The sequence below is a fragment of the Podarcis pityusensis genome (assembly GCF_964106645.2).
Source record: "Podarcis pityusensis genome assembly, chromosome: 11".
Lineage (NCBI taxonomy): Eukaryota > Metazoa > Chordata > Lepidosauria > Squamata > Lacertidae > Podarcis > Podarcis pityusensis.
Window position 1 is genome coordinate 63256059 of NC_138036.1, and position 21786 is coordinate 63277844.

The window sequence follows — 21786 nt, forward strand, 5'->3', positions numbered from 1 at the left end:
TTGAAAGCTTTTGCTGATGATTTGGTTTTGACATTACAGGAGCCAGAATCCAGTACCAAAAGAGTATTGCAATTAATTCAAGAATTTGGTCAAGTAGCAGGATTTAAGTTGAATAAGGTGAAAACCAAGGTGTTAGAGAAAAATCTTACAGAGATTGAGAAAGAGAGGTTTCAGAAGGAGACAGGATTAATATTGGTTAAGAAAGTGAAATATCTAGGGGTCCATATGACTGCTAAAAATGTGAATTTATTTAAAGATAATTATGAAAAATGTTGGATGGAAGTGAAAAAGGATTTGGAAATATGGTCAAAATTGAAGTTATCATTGTTGGGCCGAATTGCTGTGATAAAGATGAATGTACTGCCTAGGATGTTGTTTTTGTTTCAAACATTGCAGATTTTGGACAAGATGGACTGTTTCAAGAAATGGCAGAGAGATATTTCGAGATTTATCTGGCAGGGCAAGAAGCCTAGAATAAAATTTAAGATTTTAACTGATGCTAAAGAAAGAGGTGGATTTGCCCTGCCAGATCTTAAATTTTATTATGAATCAGCCGCATTTTGCTGGCTGAAAGATTGGCTGCTTCTTGAAAACACGGACATTTTGGATTTAGAAGGTTTTAACAATGTCTTTGGATGGCATGCATATTTATGGTATGACAAGGTTAAAGCACATAAGGCCTTTAAGAACCATATTGTTAGGAAAGCATTGTTTAATGTCTGGGTGAGATATAAGGACTTGCTGGAAAGTAAAACACCAAGGTGGCTGTCACCAATGGAGGCTAAGGCTCTGAAAAAAATCTATATGGAGACAAATTGGCCAAAATATTGTGAAATTTTAGAACAAGATGGAGATAGATTAAAGCTGCAGAGTTTTGACAAATTAAAAACTAAAGTTCGAGACTGGCTTCATTATTATCAAATAAGGGAGGCTTATAATTTAGATAAGAAGATTGGCTTCCAGGAGGAAAAATCAAAATTGGAAACAGACTTGTTAGATCCTAAAACTAAGAATTTATCAAGAATGTATAACTTGCTGTTGAAATGGAATACACAGGATGAGACGGTTAAATCTGCTATGATTAAATGGGCACAAGACTTTGGACATAACATTATGCTTGCTGACTGGGAACAGTTATGGACCACAGGTATGAAATTTACGGCTTGTAATGCCTTAAGAGAAAATATAATGAAAATGATTTACAGGTGGTACTTAACCCCAGTCAAGCTAGCAAAAATCTATCATTTGCCAGATAGTAAATGTTGGAAATGCAAAGAGACTGAGGGCACATTTTTTCACCTTTGGTGGACATGCCCAAGGATTAAGGCTTTCTGGGAAATGATATATAATGAATTGAAAAAGGTATTTAAATATACCTTTCTGAAGAAACCAGAGGCCTTTCTTCTGGGCATGGTCGGCCAATTGGTGTGAAGGGAGGATAGAACTTTCTTTATGTATGCTACAACAGCAGCAAGAATACTCATCAGAAAGTACTGGAAGACACAAGAATTGCCCACCCGAGAAGAATGGCAGATGAAAGTGATGGACTATATGGAACTGGCTGAGATGCCCAGCAGAATTCGAGACCAGGGAGAAGGGTCGATGGAAGAAGATTGGAAAAAATTCAAAATATACCTTCAAAAATATTGTAATATAAAAGACTGTTAGAAAGAGGTTGGAAAATGAAAATTAGGTCGTTTTGGTAGATATGATATAAAGGATTAAGTAAAATGAGTTGATGAAATTGACGAAACAGAGGAGGTTTAATTACATTATTTTAAATTAAAATACGTAAATGAAAATAAGGTTAGAAGAACTTGCTGGAAATACAATCTGAACTAGAATACAAAACTGGGAGGTGAGAGGAGGTCATGGACATAAGTAAAGGGAAAAGGCTATGTAAAGGTTTAATTTGTTTTTGTTTCATTTTAACTTAATGCATTTTTATACTTTTTGTTAAGTCTTCTTTTTTTATTCTATTTTATTGTTCATTTTTATCTTTTTACTTTTCGCTTTGTTAAGGTTAAATTTTTCTTTGTATTTTGTATGGTTTTTCTTTCTCTTTTTTGTAACTTTAAATTTGGAATAAATATCATTTAAAAAAAAATGAAGTCTGGAACTTGGCCTCCAACGACTGCGTAGTTTAGCAGATTTTTCTTTTAACTCTTTCCTGCCAGAACATACCTGTTTCCCCCCCAAATCTTTTAATTTTTAAGAAACAGGGACTCCTGGCTGATGAGACTGACTTTGGAGAGTTGCCATATTCATGTCTGGACATCACCCAGCATCCCCCTGCCTCCACATCTTGTTGCGGAGCGCAAATAATGGACGGTCTGCGGGTAGCGCAGCCCCCCCGGGGGTGGTCAGGGTTAATTACCCTCATTTAACCCTGAATTACTGGCATGACTGGCTGTCTGATCTCTTGGGAGGCCACCATATCTCATCGTCGGAAGCTGGAAGTGCCTCCATCAAAGTTTAGACCCCACATACAAAATAACTCCTTTGTGCCCCCCCCATTTTTGCACCCACCAGTTATGGCAGTAAAGGAGAAATCCCACCAACAATGCAGATACATATTTCCTCCCCTTGTTTTAGTCAAGTCCCTCTGTCAATAAATAATACTTTAAAAAGAATTTCCAGCTAGGTTTGGTGGCTCTTTTTCTCCTTGCCTTTCCCTCCCAAGCTTCTTATTTGTTTTTTATTTTTGACCCTGTTTTACAAGCGCTCTGCAGGAACCCACGACTTGTCAGTGCCTGCATTATCCCATCATAACCTTCCCCCAGAAATCTCTGTACCATTTGGAGTTCAGAAAGACACAAGGAACTTATCCATGCCCATAGTTATACACCAGGAGTCACAATGATATTCTCTAAAATTTACAGTGTCTGGAACACTTAGCTTTTAGATATCAAGCTGCAGTGGTGATATATATGGTGATATATATCATAAACCATAGACATATGGTGATTTATGTTTGTAGAAAACAAACTGCAGTTTGATATCTAAAGGTTCCAGGCACTGTAAATTTTAGAGAATAACATTGTGACTCCAGTGTCCTGGTGCAAAGGATGATTTTCCAGTTCACAGCAGACACTTAAAGAAGATCTCCCTTCCACTGGGGATGCTTAAGAAATTAGAGTTCTCTGAATTTCAGCGTGAAACTGACCTAATCTGTGTATTAGAATATAAAGATCCTTTGGATTTTACTTCTCTGAATTTTGTGATGCAGTTCTCAATAGAAAAAAAAGGATACCATAATGCAAATATGTTTAGCAATGTGCATATTGAGTTAAAATATGTATTTAAATGTTTATTTTGTGATAGAAAACATACTTAAATACAAATTTTCATGTTGGTTTATTGTTTTTATATAAAGCACTAGCTTAGTGAGCAGATTCAAAAAGAATCTACTTTCGACCTGCTTCACGCTCCAGGCTCCTCTCTCTTTTTAATGCTGCTGCCTCCCTTGCCTCTCTATGGACTCATTCATACTGTTCTCTAATGTGGATAGTTTTGTGTACCTTCATGAATTCTCCATTGTCTACATTATGTTCTCCTTTAAATCACTTTCCCCTCCCCTCAATCCAGATTTTCTCGTATCAGATATATTCCAAAAAGGGTTTGTGATAAAATCTGGATGGAGGGAGGGGAAAGTGTGGGAGGCAGCAATTTGAAAGAAAAGGTCCTATGTGCAGCAGATAATTAACCTGCATTCTTTTAACACACTTTCTTTCAGTAATCAGCATTCTATGCTAACTAGCATTTTTATAGTTTTTTAAAGCATCTGATTGATTTCTTAGTATCTACATTAAGAGCAAAGGTGTAAATCATGATAGCTATTCTGCAGATAAGGATAAACCCAAATTTCAGGTGCTACACTGCCCTCTCATCGCCTGAGGATATTCTTGTAAAGTTTCTCACCAGTTGACAAAACTGTAAAGCAAGTATGATCTTGCAGATGTTGGCTGCACTCTGCTGAAATGCTCCCTCCTCTTTAGAACAGAGCAGATTTTGTTTATAAATACAAGAGGACTCTCAAAGCTGCTTCACATTTCTTCCTTACAAGGAATACAGAACTTGCTTGGACTTTGGTATTCATGTTTCCCAACTGTAATATTATTGTGGCGAATCACTGGGATGCATTAGCTAAGTAATTCTGCAGACAAATTGGCTTGACAGAAAGTTATTTTAAAAATGTTGAATTTTAATTTAGATTTGCATGCTAGCAAAGAAGAATAGAAAGGGGAAGCAGCTAAGCTTCTCATCAGCACATAAATCTTGACATATTTGTATTTCCTTCCTTTCTACCATGGAAACATGTCACAAATGAAGACGCTAATTAACATCAACTTGTGTAAAGTGCACATAGATGTAATTTTACATGACTTAAGTTGTATAAGCAAAAAGCAAATGTTTGTAATAGTAAAGATTTTTGTCTGTAGGCCTAAAATCTTTTACAGCATACCAGTACAAACTTTCTTAGTTTCTATTCAGGAAATAGGGAAAGAAGCAGAAGAAATTAGCTCCAATTAGCCAGTGATGTACAACCTGATCTCAACCATGTTGGTTGTAAGGATAAGTAAGGATAATTTATTTAAATAGATTTAAAGGATAATTTATTTAAATAAACCCAAAGTGTACTCATTAATGGTTCCTCGTCATCCTGGCAAAAAGTGACAAGTGGGGTGCTGCAGGGTATTGTCCTGGGACTGTTGTTGTTCAACATTATAAATGACTTGGATGAATAAATTGAGGGGCTGCTCATCAAATTTGCAGATGACACCAAACTGGGAGGGGTAGCTATTGCTGCAGAAGACAGAATCATAATTCAAAATGACCTCAACAGATTGGAGAACTGGGCCCAAGTTAACAAAACAAATTTCAATAGGGACAAATGTAAGGTTCTGCATTTAGGCAGGAAGAGATCTTTCAAGTCATTAGCTCCCACTCAGAGAATATCAATCAAACAACCCTGACTACAGGCAGACTACCCCCATTTATGTGGGGGTTACTTTTCAAGGCACTGCACATTTAACTGAAATCATGTATTTGAAACACCACTGAAAATGCCTGCACACACACCGTATTGCCCCCGCCTCCACGCTGCCCCTTTTTGGGTCACTTCCAGGTTTGGCGCAATGTGCTTAGGCACAATTGTGCACATATTGAACATGCATAAATGCAAGCCAAAGCTACGTAGTGCACACTATTCATCTTGCTTTCCATTTACTAGCTGGGCATTGTCCTCTTTTGAGTGGGTCCCCTTTTCATTTATTATATGCATAATTTTTTTTGCATCACTAGGCCTTTTGGTTGAACTTAGTTAAGAAAAAAAAAATCCTTACTCATCTTCTTTATTATCATGGCATATATAAAAACTATGCTTCCAATTTGGTGAATTCTGGCCCATTATAGTTTATAACAAAATAAAACTGTTAGACTTTTAGATGCCATGTGACTTTTCTGTTTCTGCTCCCACAGACTAAAAGAGGCAATGGCCTTAACTGGTAATGATGACCCAGAAACCACAATTTATATACCAGTCTAGTGAAGCTGATCATCTGTCAGGGATCGTGCTGAAGAAGGCTACACTGAGGAAGAATGGTGGGAGCGTCTCCCTCCTCCTGATCCAGAATCTTCCCAGGAACAGGAAGAGAATATAGATTTGGAATAGTGGTTTGCAGGGGGACATAGTTCAGAAGGCAGAGGTTGGGAAATACTGAATGGGGAACAGCTAGCAGAAGAAACACTAGAAGAGAGAGAGTTAACAGATTCACAGTCTCTGGATAGTACCCACCCCCCTTCCCCAAAGTCCCGAAGAGCTCAGACAGAACAGAAAGCGCAGAGGCTCCAAGCTCAGATTACAAGACGTAGGAGTGATGTATATTAGTAGGGACGGAGAGGGGAGTGAACTTAATTGGGAGCACTGCCATTACTAGGAGATGTGTTTTTTTGTTCTCTCGCTGTGATTATTTCTAATAATAGAATCATAGAATCATAGAGTTGGAAGAGATCACAAGGGCCATCGAGTCCAACCCCCTGCCAAGCAGGAAACACCATCAGAGCACTCCTGACATATGGTTGTCAAGCCTCTGCTTAAAGACCTCCAAAGAAGGAGACTCCACCACACTCCTTGGCAGCAAATTCCACTGTCAAACAGCTCTTACTGTCAGGAAGTTCTTCCTAATGTTTAGGTGGAATCTTCTTTCTTGTAGTTTGGATCCATTGCTCCGTGTCCGCTTTTCTGGAGCAGCAGAAAACAACCTTTCTCCCTCCTCTATGTGACATCCTTTTATATATTTGAACATGGCTATCATATCACCCCTTAACCTCCTCTTCTCCAGGCTAAACATGCCCAGCTCCCTTAGCCGTTCCTCATAAGGCATTGTTTCCAGGCCTTTGACCATTTTGGTTGCCCTCCTTTGGACACGTTCCAGTTTGTCAGTGTCCTTCTTGAACTGTGGTCCCCAGAACTGGACACAGTACTCCAGGTGAGGTCTGACCAGAGCAGAATACAGTGGCACTATTACTTCCCTTGATCTAGATGCTATACTCCTATTGATGCAGCCCAGAATTGCATTGGCTTTTTTAGCTGCCGCGTCACACTGTTGGCTCATGTCAAGTTTGTGGTCAACCAAGACTCCTAGATCCTTTTCACATGTGCTGCTCTCAAGCCAGGTGTCCCCCATCTTGTATTTGTGCCTCTCATATTTTTTTTTTGCCCAAGTGCAATACTTTACATTTCTCCCTGTTAAAATTCATCTTGTTTGTTTTGGCCCAGTTCTCTAATCTGTCAAGGTCGTTTTGAAGTGTGATCCTGTCCTCTGGGGTGTTAGCCACCCCTCCCAGTTTGGTGTCATCTGCAAATTTGATCAGGATGCCCTTGAGTCCATCATCCAAGTCGTTGATAAAGATGTTGAATTAGAAAATAATAGTTTCTAATAATAGTTTCTAACTGGTAAGAAGACTCCTTTTCCTTTGTTCTGCTTATCTACTGCCACAGGAGAGGAAACTGATTCCTTGAAGCCTAACATTATCCATATAACCATCAAGCTATGTGTAACTTCAAGTAACCGTAGAAAAGGTGGGAAAAAATAAACACAAAACTTTATTTGAAAGCTCAACTTAAAATCTAAGTATTTGGGAATGTTAATTTTTCTGCATGATTTGAACATTATAAGTTCCATATGCGGTCTGTGATATTGCTTTCTATCTTGCCCTTTCTTCACTTGATTGCTCATGTGAAGAGATTAGCTTCCTTCGTGTAGGCAGTTCTCAAGTCCAGTTAATACATTCCAACAGCAGGATGCCTGGTACTTAAAATGCAACCACATGAAGGCTTTCCATATGGCAAGAAGAGAATATAGTTGTGGAGGAATATATGCCATATTTCATAAAATTATAGAGTTGGAATCATGTAGCCCAACCCGCTGCAATGCAGGAATATGCAGCTGCAAGGATTGGACCTGTGACCTTGGCATTATCAGCAAACTGCTCTAACCAACTTGAGTTGTGCACCTTTTTTTTTTTTTTTTTTTTTTTTGCCAAATTATGTTTCGAAAATTAGGGTTTTCATTAGATTTGATGGCACATTAGACTCAAGTAAATATGGTAGTGCATGGTGCTGATTCTAATTTACTCAGAAGTAGGTCTTGGACTTACTCTGCAGTTAAGTGGGCTGTGTAGCCCACTGAGTTACTGCTTAAAGTGTGCAGGGATGGGAAAGAGCTGTTACCGTTTTCCTTGCTCCTGGGAGGGTTTCTAGTGAGCACCCAAAGCAAGGCAGAGGGGAATAATTAGAAAACCCCTCTCTCCCTCAGTGAAAGCAACACAAGGGGAAAGTTCCCCCGACCCCTTAGCGGGGTGAGCCAGAGTGTGGTTCCCTCCTTCCTCAGATCCTCTACGCAGGCAGGCCTGGCGTTTGTACACTGCGAGAGAGAAAGGTAAGCCGGCACTATGAGGCCTGTTTTCTTGGCATGTGCGCTTGCTCTCCCACTTTGTTCTGCCACATTTCAGGGCCTGGCTGGGGGATTGGATGAGTCAGCCTGGTAGCTTCTTCCGTTGGAGGGACATGGGGGCAGATGCTGTCAAGAAGGAGGCTGCAGTGAGTCCCCTTGGACCGGGCCAGCCAGGCGGTCTTGCCATGTAGTTTCCCAAGGGATCCACATTGTGGTCAGTGGTGGAGAAGCAGAGGAGGAATAGAAAGCGGGCTTCTTGTAAAGCTGGTGTTTCCCTTTCGCAGTAACACTCCAGCACAATCAGAGTGATATTTACAGTCTTTATTACACATATACAAGAACAGCTACAGTTCAAAATTACGCGTCTGAACCCGTTGAGTCAGATTAGGGGAGTGGCTTCCTACGATTCCCGCGCCAACAAAGTAGGTGTGGGAATCGCTTGAGCCGTCTTTGATCCTTATGTTTCATTTCCCTCCTTGTCTGTACTGAATAGAAAGCCCCCTCCCTTCCTGAGCTTCCTTCCCGAGCCTCTGGGTGGTTGCAGGGCTCTCCAGCATCCCTGAGCCCCTACTCTCCCTGACTGCTCTCCGCCCCCTGTTCTGGCCCCCTGTTCTGCCTCCTGAGTCATCTCCCTGTCTTCCTCTTCTGTCCATTGCTCCTCAGAATCCTCCCTGACACTTCTGGATGCAGCTGCCATGGTGAGTCCAGGCACAGGGCAAAAGGTGCCAGGAGGCAGCTTGCCTGCCCACCCCCTGCAGCCTCAGCACAGCTCGGCCAGCCTGCCCACCAGTGCCGCAGGCTCCTCTGCAAGACAAGGTGCTGGGCCGGGTATGAGGCAGACACCTGAGCTCGGGCAACCTGAGCGTGCCAGCCACATGGCTAGTCCTCAGCACACCTGGGCAGCAAAGGAGCTTCTGGGTCACTGGGTGGCGGGGCGGGGGCTGTAAAAAAGGAGCCCCTCCCCGCAAGACAAGTTAGTTTGGGGTAGTCAGTAGGGCCGGGAGATATTTACTCGAATCTAATGTGCACCTTTTTTGCTTTGTGAAAATTAGAGTGTGCATTAGATTTGATGGCACATTAGATTCAAATAAATATGGTACTTTGCATGCTGAATGTCCCTGGTTCCTGGGCATTTCTACTTTAAAAAGGATCAAGTTGCAGGCAATGTGAAAGACATGTGCTACAGATTCTGGAGACCCACTGCCATTCAGAGTCATAGCTGTCAACTTTTCCCTTTTCTTGTGAGGAATAAGGGAATTCGGAATAAGGGAATTTCCCTTTAAAAAAGGGAAACGTTGACAGCTATGTTCAGAGTAGCCAATCTGGTATATGTGGTCTGACCTGTTATTAGGCTACTTCCTATGCCCCTTTGTTGTCTGTGTGAAGCAGTGTCCTCAATCTTGGTAATTTTCACAATGCCAACATAAATCACAAAACTGGGATTTCATTTTGGCAAGTGCATAAAGGAATGGTTTCACAGAAATGGAACTGTCACATGGAACTGTCAGTATATGGGTATGCTTTAAGCAGCAACAATGCTCCTATTTGCATGTACAAATGGAATTTGAGAACTTCTACATTTCAGGTGTGGTCGTGCTATCTGATCTCCAGGAACAGCTCATCCACATCGCTGGTCCTCTTCATAGCCAATGCAAACTGTATGCAGATGTCACAGGCAATACAGTGGAAAGTCCAACCCATCTGATTTCCTTCGGGGCCTCCTCTCACCTACAAGGCATGCAATTTTTAGGAAAAGAAATCTCCAGCTGCACTTACCTGTGGTTCTTTGTCGTGTTTGTTGGGGTCCTTTTCATAGCTTTCTGCATAGATCCTGAGAGTGGCTCGCACATGACTAGAAGCACTTAATCTGAAGATGAGTCTGGATGCATCCGAGAAAATTATCCTTAGCCCCTATTAAAAGTAAATACAGTTTATAGATGGTGCAAACAGAATTTCTGAGAACATTCTGTCAACAGCTGCTTCAAAGGAATATTCATTAATCTTATAGCTGCCAAGATTTGTACAGTGGCTAACTAGAAAAAGAGAACAACTCCACTCTAATAAGTTCAACAAAACATGGACTATAACTACTTTATCTAAATTAATATATCACAGCAGAATGAAAAAAAGAACAAGAGTGAAACACATGCATAGATTTTGTGGTGTTCTGGAATGATAAATTTCAGTATGCATATTCCCAGCTGTACAGTTCTTTTGCTTTATTGTAATTTGTCTATTCTTTTTATATTAATTAGCTTAAGTTATAGGGGAGGGATAAGAATACTTAAACTTTCTTATATTTAGTCATTTAACATAATTCTATACTAAGTCAGAATATACTGCGCTAATTTGCAACTTATGCAATTGAAAACTATCCATGTGCTAGCTACAGCTTCAGTTACTGTTAATAGCATTTTTATTTACATGTACAAATTACTTGGTTGGATCCAGAGTTAAGACTGTCTGGATTGGTGGAAGTTGTTTTCTCTGTTCCCTCCCCATTACAACAGACTCTCTCCCCCTGAATATACTCCTCTGAGAGTCAGGAAACTGTTGAATAGGATGTGCTATAATGCATGGAGCTGGGGAAGTGATTCATGAAAACTGGGTGCAGACAGCTTCTTGAGAAAGAGCTCTGTTTGTGGTGAAATGCACCTTCATCCAATTTGGGGGCGGTCTTCCCTTCATACCACATATCTTTATTTGCCTTTCATACCTGTCTTTTGGTCACAGTCCCATCAACGGGATCCACATATTCAAAGCTGGTTGCTTTTTGCACACTGTAGACATTGCTTCCAACAGCAAATTGTTGATTACTGAAAGATTTGTCAGTGATCAAAGCCTCCAGGTCTCTCATTATGAAATATGCTGTCCTGGGATCCAGAGCTTCATAATCAAATCTTGAATTGAAGGAATTAAAAGAATAGCAAAAACATGTGGCATGGCAACATATTAAAAACCTGTGTCTCCATGGCAAGGGTCAGTCTACACCAAATGCTTAATACTAACAGCAAACTCACCCTTCAAGTGTGATTGTAGAGAAAATAGCAGCATTCATGCACAAGAGGAAGGTTTGTAGAAGTGCTGAATTGTTAAATAAAAAGGGGGAGAGGAGCTGGGAGCCAAGACCTGAAGACTGAGCATGCTCAGTTGGCATGAAATGCTGACTTGTGCTTGCCCCGTACCTAGGGAGCCTGCATCTGAGCGGTTTCCCGCTTGTCCCGTGCTTTCTAGGCAGGATCCAAACAGTTTTGCCTTTCCCCTGGAAATTTAGCACTAAATCAGAACAAAAGGCCCTCTGCGGAAAACCCCACTGCCATTGGTTTTGATTCAGCACTAATGCACAAGTTTCCGTGGGGGAAGTGGCAGGGCAAACAGAAGTGTGGATAAGCCCTCACTGTGGAAAGGGGGAAATGAAAAACAGGGGTTGCATGGAGGGGGAAAGAGGGGACTCAGATAGGGTGTGGCTGGCTGGCATCCTGACCAGGAGAACTACACACTGCAACATTTTGTTGCAGGTCCTACTTGTAAGGTTTAATGGAGAATAAGTTGACAGGAAAAATGAAACCAATGTGCTACAAATCTATGAAAATGCATAGAGAAAGTCACTTCTTGACACACAAACCTTGAGGAGGCTGTTTGCCACCTCCCAAACTCTGCCCAGCACTAGAGCCTCCAAGCCTCTGAGCAAGAGGCTAAAGACAGACCTCTGGCTCTGGAGCCTTGGGTTTATCCATCGTAGTTTCACAGCTGGGCCCACCCACTCAGTGTGCCGTCACACTTTCCATAAATTTCCACAGGGAGGTTGAAAGCACCATGCTTTCATCCACATTAACCAAGTACAGTTTGGACAAATGACTTTATTCCTTGTTTTACATGTTAATTTCTGGCATAATCTCATTGGCTGGAAAATTATATCTGAAATGGAGACAATTTTAACTTCCTTGTATGACTGGGGACAGCAAGTTATCAGCTTATTAGAGTTATGGGGGGGTGTATTAGAGGGATACCTAAGCGACCTCAGAGGGCAAAATATTATCAGGAGCTGATGGTGGTTCTGGTGCTGGCCACAATCTCTTTACACAATAAGTGCCTAAAGAGTTCTACATTTTTTGCTAAGGACTGCATGTACCATATTTTTCGCCCTATAGGACGCACCGGCCCATAGGACGCACCTAATTTTTTGGGGGGGGGGAATAAAGGGGGGGGAATTATTTCCCCCCCAGGCGCGGGGCTGGGAGAAACCCGAGCTTCCCCCGACCCCAGAACATGCAGCTCTCCGCAAGCCGTGGGAGCCCAGGCCAGGCTCCCACGGCTTGCAGAGAGCTGAGCGAAGCTAAGCCTGGGTGTGCTGCGCCTCCCCGCTGTCCCCCAAGCTTGTGGGGCTGGCGGCGGAGAGAAGCATGCTTCTCCCCACCGCCAGCCTTCAAGCTAGGTCGGGGGACAGCGGGAAAGGCGCGCTGCGCCTCCCCGCTGTCCCCCAAGCTTGTGGGGCTGGCGGTGGGGCTCTCCTGAAGCCTGGAGAGCGAGAGGGGTCGGTGCGCACCGACCCCTCTCGCTCTCCAGGCTTCAGCGAAAGCCTGCATTCGCCCCATAGGACGCACACACATTTCCCCTTCATTTTTGGAGGGGGAAAAGTGCGTCCTATAGGGCAAAAAATACGGTAACTCTTTTGTTCTGCCACAGCTCCTATAATTAGAATTATGGAAGCATTTCTTAAACATTGCTTTCCCAAAGGCACAAGATGACTTATTAATAAAATTTCTAGTTTTATAAACATACCATTCACATTAAAATAGTTTGTTTGGCCTTGCTTTTTTTTGAAGGCATTGTTACCCTATCCATTTCCAACAAAGATTCTAAACCAAACTCCATGCCTTGGCTGTAATCTACAAAAGAATTCATGCCGAATCCATGCCTGCCTGCAGGAGTTTTACAATGGCCCCACTTTCTCCTTACCAAAACACAAATCAGCAGCACTGCATATATCTGTAGCAGATTTAAGTTGTGGGTTGTGGTTTGACAATAATCACCTCTACATATGAATGATTACTTTTATAATTTATAATTTGTTAAGAGTATACGGTCCTACAGGCACTGTACTCTCTCTCTACAAACACACACACAAAATTCTTTGCATTATGCAACTGACTCTTCTATAGATCAGCCATTCTCACCTACAGTAGTAGTGGCGGCCAAATTTTGCCCAGTGCTCTCGGACAATCTCTTCCACACTCTGTTTTCGAGCTGCTATGATTGACAGCCAAATTAGGACAGCCCAAAGTCCGTCCTTCTCTCGAATGTGGTCAGATCCTAAGAGAACAATATAAAAAAATACACTGCATGTTAAAATATAATGCTGAAGATGGAAAACAAAGGTTCTGGTGTATAGTAGCTGTTAATTCACTTTATAAGGGGGATTAGAGTCTTGGCTCTGTTCCCTGGAAAAGATCTATACTATTGTTAAGTAAAAAGGGCCGGGTGGCGCTGTGGGTTAAACCACAGAGCCTAGGACTTGCCGATCAGAAGGTCGGCGGTTCGAATCCCCACGATGGGGTGAGCTCCCGTTGCTCGGTCCCTGCTCCTGCCAACCTAGCAGTTCGAAAGCATGTCAAAGTGCAAGTAGATAAATAGGTACCGCTCCGGCGGGAAGGTAAACAGTGTTTCCGTGTGCTGCTCTGGTTCACCAGAAGCGGCTTAGTCATGCTCCCTCAGCCAGTAAAGCGACCCCAGAGTCGGTCATGACTGGACCTAATGGTCAGGGGTCCCTTTACCCTTTACCTATTGTTAAGTATAATACTTTAGGCCAAGAAGTTAAATCAAAATGGCACATCTGTACAGCCTCTGTTATTTTCCAGTTGTGTTCCTATTGTTCAGGTCATTTTTGTTTTTTAAAAAAACAACCCAACTTGATCTGAAGTTGTTTGATAAGAAGGCAACAACCTTTTAGGATGGATTCAGAAACATCAAACAGAGGGTACAAATTAATAGATATGTTTATCACTGTGTTCTAGAAAACTTGCTCACTATTTTGTGACATTTTGGTTGATCCTAATAAATGTACAGTATTGCCTGACTGTGGAATTAAGAATTACTGTTAGGTAAGAATTACTGTTAGGTAACAGAGGTCTTGTTTCAGAAAAAGCTTTGATGTATTTGTAATCCACCCAGATGGAGGAAAATTCTGTTCACGGTAGTCAAATTCCTCAAAACACAAGAGTGCATGAAAAATTAACATATAATATGCAAAGATCCCACACAATTGGAAATGAAGGAACAATGCAGAGAATTCGCATTTGTTATGAAAAATCAGAATGCAAACATTAAGTTCTTGAACTGATAATTGTTTTTTCTATGCTTCTGTGCAATGTCATTTATTCCTGAGGTTTCTGCTGCTGCTTTCATGCTCATAATCTACTGTTCTGTCTTTCATCACTTTTTGCATCATCCTGTATCATCTCTATTTCTCTGTTGTATATCTTACCAATGTCTTATGTTGAATGTATCAGAGGCAAAACGCTGGATTTCCCACCAAAATTCTCCTGTCCTCCCCTTTCTTTCACAGTTGAAGCAGCTTCCTCTGTGCCATTCAGAGGTGTTTACAACTCTTTGACTCCTTCCACTGCCAGATGAATAATGCCTCTTCAGTATCAAAATGGCAGCAACTTTCTGTTTTGGGGGGATGACAATTTGTGTGGCAATGTCTGATGCCTTGGCCCCTATTTAGTGGCTCTTGAGAATACCTGAGTGTGTCCCTGATCTAGAGTACTGTGTTAGCCTGCCATAGATACCTCCCTTTTCAACCAGACTCCTTCTCATGCCTTCCTCTTGGCCCCCAGGCTCGGCATCCCTCCTCTCACATGCCTGGACAAATCCTCAATTATGAGTTGCTGGGTTATCCAAAATATATCACTAGTTTATAAGAAGCATGGCTCCATTTCTCTCTCCTTATTTAGGACTTTTTCATATTCAATTTACTGCACAAGGACCTGTCTGCTGTTTGCATAAGCTTGGAGATGAAGTAAAAAATATTCCTGTTGCTGCCAAGGAGGATTAGCTCAAACATATAAATCATGTGCACGGCTTTCTTAACAGTGATTAACAGTTTGCTGATGAAACTTTGGGCAGTGATGGCTGTTGCTGCACCTTCTTTTTCAAAGCCCAAGTCATTGCTCGTAATGCCCACGACTTACTAAATTCATCTGACAAACTCCCTTCTGCTGCTACAAAAAAGGAATAAGTTCCAATAGCATGGGTTGACCTCCAGGATCTGCTGCCAGAAAGCAAGCCTGAGAACACAGCCAAGTGGCACATCCTCCCCACCCAAAAAAACCCCAGTTGTCCTTTTACAGCAGAAAGGGTACTTTCATTTACCAGGCTGAAGTCTCCTTTTTATTATAAATCTAGGCTTTACATTTCTGAAAGTTTACAGTTTACATGTTATTACTAAGGAAAACAAGCTGACATTGTTGTTTGGGTACAGCTTTACAGGACATTTAATCATGTTGTTGTTGTTTAGTCGTGTCCGACTCTTCGTGACCCCATGGACCAGAGCATGCCAGGCACTCCTGTCTTCCACTGCCTCCCGCAATTTGGTCAAACTCATGCTGGTAGCTTCGAGAACACTATCCAACCATCTTGTCCTCTGTCGTCCCCCTCTCCTTGTGCCCTCCATCTTTCCCAACATCAGGGTCTTTTCCAGGGAGTCTTCTTTTCTCATGAGGTAGCCAAAGTACTGGAGCCTCAGTTTCAGGATCTGTCCTTCCAGTGAGCACTCAGGGCTGATTTCCTTAAGAATGGATCGGTTTGATCTTCTTGCAGTCCATGGGACTCTCAAGACTCTCCTCCAGCACCATAATTCAAAAGCATCAATTCTTCAGCGATCAGCCTTCTTAATGGTCCAGCTCTCACTTCCATACATCGCTACTGGGAAAACCATAGCTTTTACTATACAGACCTTTGTTGGGAAGGTGATGTCTCTACTTTTTAAGATGCTGTCTAGGTTTGTCATTGCTTTTCTCCCAAGAAGGAGGCGTCTTTTAATTCTGTGGCTGCTGTCACCATCTGCAGTGATCATGGAGCCCAAGAAAGTAAAATCTCTCACTGCCTCCATTTCTTCCCCTTCTATTTGCCAGGAGGTGATGGGCCCAGTGGCCTTGATCTTCCTTTTTTTGATGTTGAGCTTCAGACCATATTTTGTGCTCTCCTCTTTCACCCTCATTAAAAGGTTCTTTAATTCCTCCTCACTTTCTGCCATCAAGGTTGTGTCATCTGCATATCTAGGGTTGTTGACATTTCTTCCGGCAATCTTAATTCCAGCTTGGGATTCATCCAGCCCAGCCTTTCGCATGATGAATTCTGCATATAAGTTAAATAAGCAGGGAGACAATATACAACCTTGTCGTACTCCTTTCCCAATTTTGAACCAATAAGTTGTTCCATATCCAGTTCTAACTCTAGCTTCTTGTCCCACATAGAGATTTCTCAGGAGAAAGATGAGGTGATCAGGCACTCCCATTTCTTTAAGAACTTGCCATAGTTTGCTGTGGTCGACACAGTCAAAGGCTTTTGCATAATCAATGAAGCAGAAGTAGATGTCTTTCTGGAACTCTCTAGCTTTCTCCATAATCCAGCGCATGTTTGCAATTTGGTCTTTGGTTCCTCTGCCTCTTCTAAATCCAGCTTGCACTTCTGGGAGTTCTCAGTTCACATACTGGTTGAGCCTTCCTTGTAGAATTTTAAGCATAACCTTGCTAGTGTGTGAAATGAGTGCAATTGTGCGGTAGTTGGAGCATTCTTTGGCACTGCCCTTCTTTGGGATTGGGATGTAGACTGATCGCCAATCCTCTGGTCACAGCTGAGTTTTCCAAACTTGCTGGCATATTGAGTGTAGCACCTTAACAGCATCATCTTTTAAAATTTTAAATAGTTCAGCTGGAATACCATCACTTCGACTGGCCTTGTTATTAGCAGTGCTTTCTAAGGCCGATTTGACTTCACTCTCCAGGATGTCTAGCTTCTCTGAGTTATTCAAGCCCCTTCGCCACGGCAAGGCAGTGATCCATGAAGGGGACATTTAATCATAGAGAAAGGCAAATCACTTTTGGGGCAATTAGAAAGTTTAGACCAGCATGGCATGAAACTGCCACAGTCTGCCTCTATTGTCCAATGTGGGTAAAGAATTTATTACTGATATTTGGATCAGTTGCCAAATATAAGGAAATGTTGGGAAAACCAGATGCTAACATAGAAGAGAAAAAGCTCATATTGCTACAACAAGTAATCATGGGAGGGGAAAGCCCCACCTTAAATTTATACATTACTGCTCATCTCAATTTCTAAAGTGTTCTTTATATAACCTAGCATATGTTTACAGTTCAGTACACATACTTATATGTAAACTACTTAGATATTTTTAATTAAGTGCTAATATAAAATTTTACTAACTAAATAACTATTGACAGCTACTTAAAAATAACAAAAGCTGTCCTCTCCTATTGCAATAAGAAAAGCTTCTACACAGCTTGTGTTTCCTGTGGTAAAGGTAAAGGACCCCTGACCGTAAGGTCCAGTCGCAGACGACTCTGGGGTTGCACGCTCATCTCGCTCTATAGGCCGAGGGAGTCAGCGTTTGTCTGTAGACAGCTTCCAGGTCATGTGGCCAGCATGACTAAGCCGCTTCTGGCGAACCAGAGCAGCACACGGAAACGCCGTTTACCTTCCCACCGGAGTATTTATCTACTAGCACTTTGATGTGCTTACCACGTTTCCTGTGGTAGCTGAGGTTTACTTTCTCTGGTGTGATGAGAGAGAACAAACCTTACAACCTCCCTGAGATGTAAACACACAGACAGATGGAAAGCCCTTCTTTCTTATTGGCTTGACTACGAAGCAGCCCACTCAACATGGGGAAATCCTCTCAAATACAGAACTGAGAATGCAGAATCAGCAGGGGCCAACCCCGAGACACAGGGTGATATTAAACATTAGTCATACTCTGAGTAAACCCAATGAAATCAATTGAGTTAAGATTTTAGTGGGTCGACTCTTTACTTGGCTATCACCCAAGGATTCCAAGCAGACACATAGTTAAAACATGTTAGGCATATTATACACTACAATACCATCAGTTTGAGACTTTGACTTTCATCTTGCTACTGTGACTAATGCAAAGCCAAATACTATCATAAGAATATATGTAAAGGCTTCAACCCAGCAGTCTTATGAATGCAGCAGCCTTATGAACAGGTCTCATCTGAACTAAAAAAATATTTTCTGGAAACAAACAACAAAACATACATACTGATTTTACTGAAGTGTGGGCATGCTTAATAAGGGAGGAAATGGGTGCTTTTAAATTCATATGTAATTTTTTTTTCATTGCATGTTAATGCTGGTAAACAAAGCATTAAAAAATAAATGATTGAAAGACCAAGATTAGATTTCAGGCATTTTTGGTGTTATAGGATGGGAATGGCAAGCTGGTTACCCATAACAGTTAGCGAGAAGCATATGAGTGAATTTATATGGGCTATCTCTTTCAGTTTGTACTTCTGAAAATATCTAAAAGCTTGAGTTTTTCAAGGGCATTTGACAGATTCCTGATCAATTACGCAATAGAATGTAATTTTTTTCAGATTATGGACTAATGCAAGCCTTCACAATTTTTAGCCACCAAGATGAAGTAGCCCATTTACTATGTATTTTTTTCCAATACAGGCAGGAAACTACAAAGTTTAAATGAGATCCTAGAGGACCACCACAGGTGGTTGCTAAGAAGCATTTGGTTTGGTTGTCACAATGCAGGCTTAGATTAAAATGTACAATCCTCAATAAACCATAATGGAATTGCATTTGATATAGTTTTGCTTCACAGAACATATGTTGTCTCACCAGTGCCAAAGCTTTCTTCTCCACAAAGCGAGCATCGACCAGAATCCATCAAATTTGAGAAGAACCTCCAGCCTGCTGGTGTTTCATACACGGGGACTTTCATTGATTTTGCCACCCTAAAAAGACATCAGATAACACCACATCATCATGATGGTCCAGTGGTTTGCATGCATAGATGCCAACTTATTCTATCAAGGTGAAGTGTTTGATCTACTCCCACATACCATGCCTTATTATGGATTATAGTTTTGTTAGCAAATCCCAGACTAAGGTTGAAATCTGATGTATGTGAATTTACATGGAAGTAATACCCATTGTACTCAGTGGGACTTAATTTTGACACAATTTGTGCATGATTTATAATACTCAAATCAACAACTACATTCTAGTTATATGGCAGCCATAAATGGTCATACAAAATCACAACATTCAGATTTTAGAATCACATATTTTATTTTCAGCTACTGACATCAAAGGTATTTAAACTCATCTGCAGAACCTAATGTGTAGCTTTAAATCTATTATTATAAATTATTCCATTTACTTTGGCCATTTTATGTTTCCATTATCAGAAACTAAAATTCTAAGTTAAGAATGGCATTATTGAGAATTGAGCACTCTTTATCCAAAGAGTCTACTGAATGGGATAGAGTTGTGTTTGCACTACAGATAGCAGGCAAATTCCACTGACATAAAAGCAAATGATTACTATTTGGCACTTCTAAAGGACACCATGTAAAAATATTGAAGCTACTGAATGAAGGAATAATATGACATGAGAAATTTAAAATCAAGTTACATAAAAAAGACATATGGAGGAGATAAAACACTGAACATTTGAACACGGAGGTACAGTATATGTTACGATTAGGAAGACAAGTCCTTCTTCAAAGCTATTGGTACAGAAAATGGTGACTATGTGGGATACAGGCAAATCTGTCCAACTGTGGTTTACGAAGCCATGGTTCAGCACTGTGGGTGCTCCTCAGTCCTCCAGTGACATGCTGGATTCAGCACAAAGATCCTTGCTTGTATTAAGTGAGTATTCCCTGCTGTGTCCGAATCAGGGAACTCTGCCAGACCTAAGAATGTACTATGAAGCCGCCTGTCTCACTTGGTTAAAGGAGTGGTGCACACTCAAAAATCCAGAACTGTTGGACCTGGAGGGGTACAAAAACAGGTTTGGCTGGCATGCATACCTGGGCTACGGAAAGGTTAAAGTTCATAAGAATTTTTTGAATCACGTCATCAGGAATTCCCTCTACATCGTTTGGGAAAAATATAAGGACCTTCTCGAGCCTAAGGTGCCATGATGGATCTCCCCAACTGAAGCTCTTGCCGTTAAAAGGAAAAACACAAACAGAAATTGGCCTGTCTATAAATCATTATTAATAGAGGAAGAGAACCAGTTTAAATTAATAAATTTCGAAGAGTTAAGAGATCAAGGCTCGGACTGGTTCCAATATTATCAATTATTTGAAACCTTCAAATGTGATAAAAAAGAGGATTTTTGACAGAGACTTCCAGATTTGAATCAGATCTAGTAAATTCTAATACTAAAACCCTCTCCAAAACATACTGACTCAAAAATTTGTTGAAAAAGCAAAAAAGACCTTGACGGATTATTTTGAAATAAACAAGACCTGAAGTGTTTGAAATAAAAACAACATCCTTGGCAATACATTCATCTTGATAGCAGCAATTCGGCCTAACAAAGAAAGTTTCAATTTTGACCAACTATCTAGGTCTCTCTTAATTTCTGTCCAGCATTTTTCATAATTGTCCTTAAATAGACTTAGATTTTTTGCTGTTATGTTTACCCCTAGGTATTTTACTTTTTTAACCACATTAAGTTCCGTCTCATTCTGAAACCGTTCTGACTCTGTATCAGTCAAATTTTTCCCCAAAACCTTAGTTTTCTGTTTATTTAGTTTAAATCCAGCCACCCGACCAAAATCATTAATCAGTTGTAATACTCTTTTCGTACTGGGCTCTGGCTTCTGCAGGGTCAAAACCAGGTCATCTGCAAAAGCTTTTAATTTGTATTGTTTCTGACCGACCTGAATTCCTTCCACCAACCGATCCTCTCTAATCATGTTTAATAGCACTTCCAGAACCGAAATAAATAACAAAGGGGAAATAGGGCAACCTTGTCGTGTCCCTTTTTCAATTTTAAACTCTTCTGTAACCACATTATTAACTATCAGTTTAGCTTTCTGTTCTGAATATATCGCCCCGATCCCATTCTCAAAACCCCGTCCCCCGTCCCACTCCCATCTCTTTTAAATTTCCCATCATAAATTTCCAAGAGATATTGTCAAAGGCCTTCTCCGCGTCTATAAAAATTAAGACTGCTTTTGTATTTATGTCTGTTTGCAAAAGTTCCAAAATGTCAATAATGTTCCTTGTATTGGCAAACAGATGTCTTCCTGGGAGAAAGCCGGCCTGGTCCTTATGAATTACTTCGTTTAAAACTTTTTTAAATCTAATTGCCAGAATGTCTGCAAATATTTTGTAATCCACATTTAAAAGAGAGATGGGACGGTAGTTCTTAAGTTGTGTCTTTTCAGCTTCCGACTTTGGTATTAATGTGATAAACGCTTCCTTCCACGACTCCGGTGCCCTCTTCCCCTCCATAATTTCATTGCTGACGGGGTGCTTTCAGAAGTGGCAGAGAGACATTTCTAAGTTTGTCTGGCAGGGCAAAAAGCCCAGAATTAAGTTTAAGATATTAACTGATGCAAAACAAAGAGGGGGCTTTGCCCTGCCAGACTTAAAGTTGTATTATGAAGCCGCAGCGTTCTGCTGGCTAAAAGACTGGCTACTTCTTGAGGACACTGATGTGTTAGATCTGGAAGGGTTTAACAATGCTTTTGGATGGCATGCATATTTATGGTATGACAAGGTTAAAGCAAATAAGGCCTTTAAGAACCAT

General features: G+C 41.1%; 1 protein-coding gene and 1 long non-coding RNA gene across 2 annotated transcripts in view; both read right to left on the reverse strand.

Moving 5' to 3' along the window:
- PGM5 (phosphoglucomutase 5) overlaps positions 1–21786 on the reverse strand; it is a 108299-nt gene that overhangs the window by 17968 nt on the left and 68545 nt on the right. The window contains exons 7-10 of the mRNA XM_080972774.1: positions 18852–18967; positions 13136–13271; positions 10675–10858; positions 9735–9869 (exon numbers count right to left, since the gene is read on the reverse strand). Coding sequence (XP_080828900.1) covers positions 9735–9869; positions 10675–10858; positions 13136–13271; positions 18852–18967 — 571 coding nt within the window. The remainder of the gene's footprint in view (positions 1–9734; positions 9870–10674; positions 10859–13135; positions 13272–18851; positions 18968–21786) is intronic.
- Positions 8265–9727, reverse strand: LOC308458566. The gene is made up of 2 exons (XR_013977563.1): positions 9160–9727; positions 8265–8872 (listed from the first exon to the last, which is right to left on the reverse strand). It is a non-coding gene; the product is annotated as an uncharacterized lncRNA (long non-coding RNA).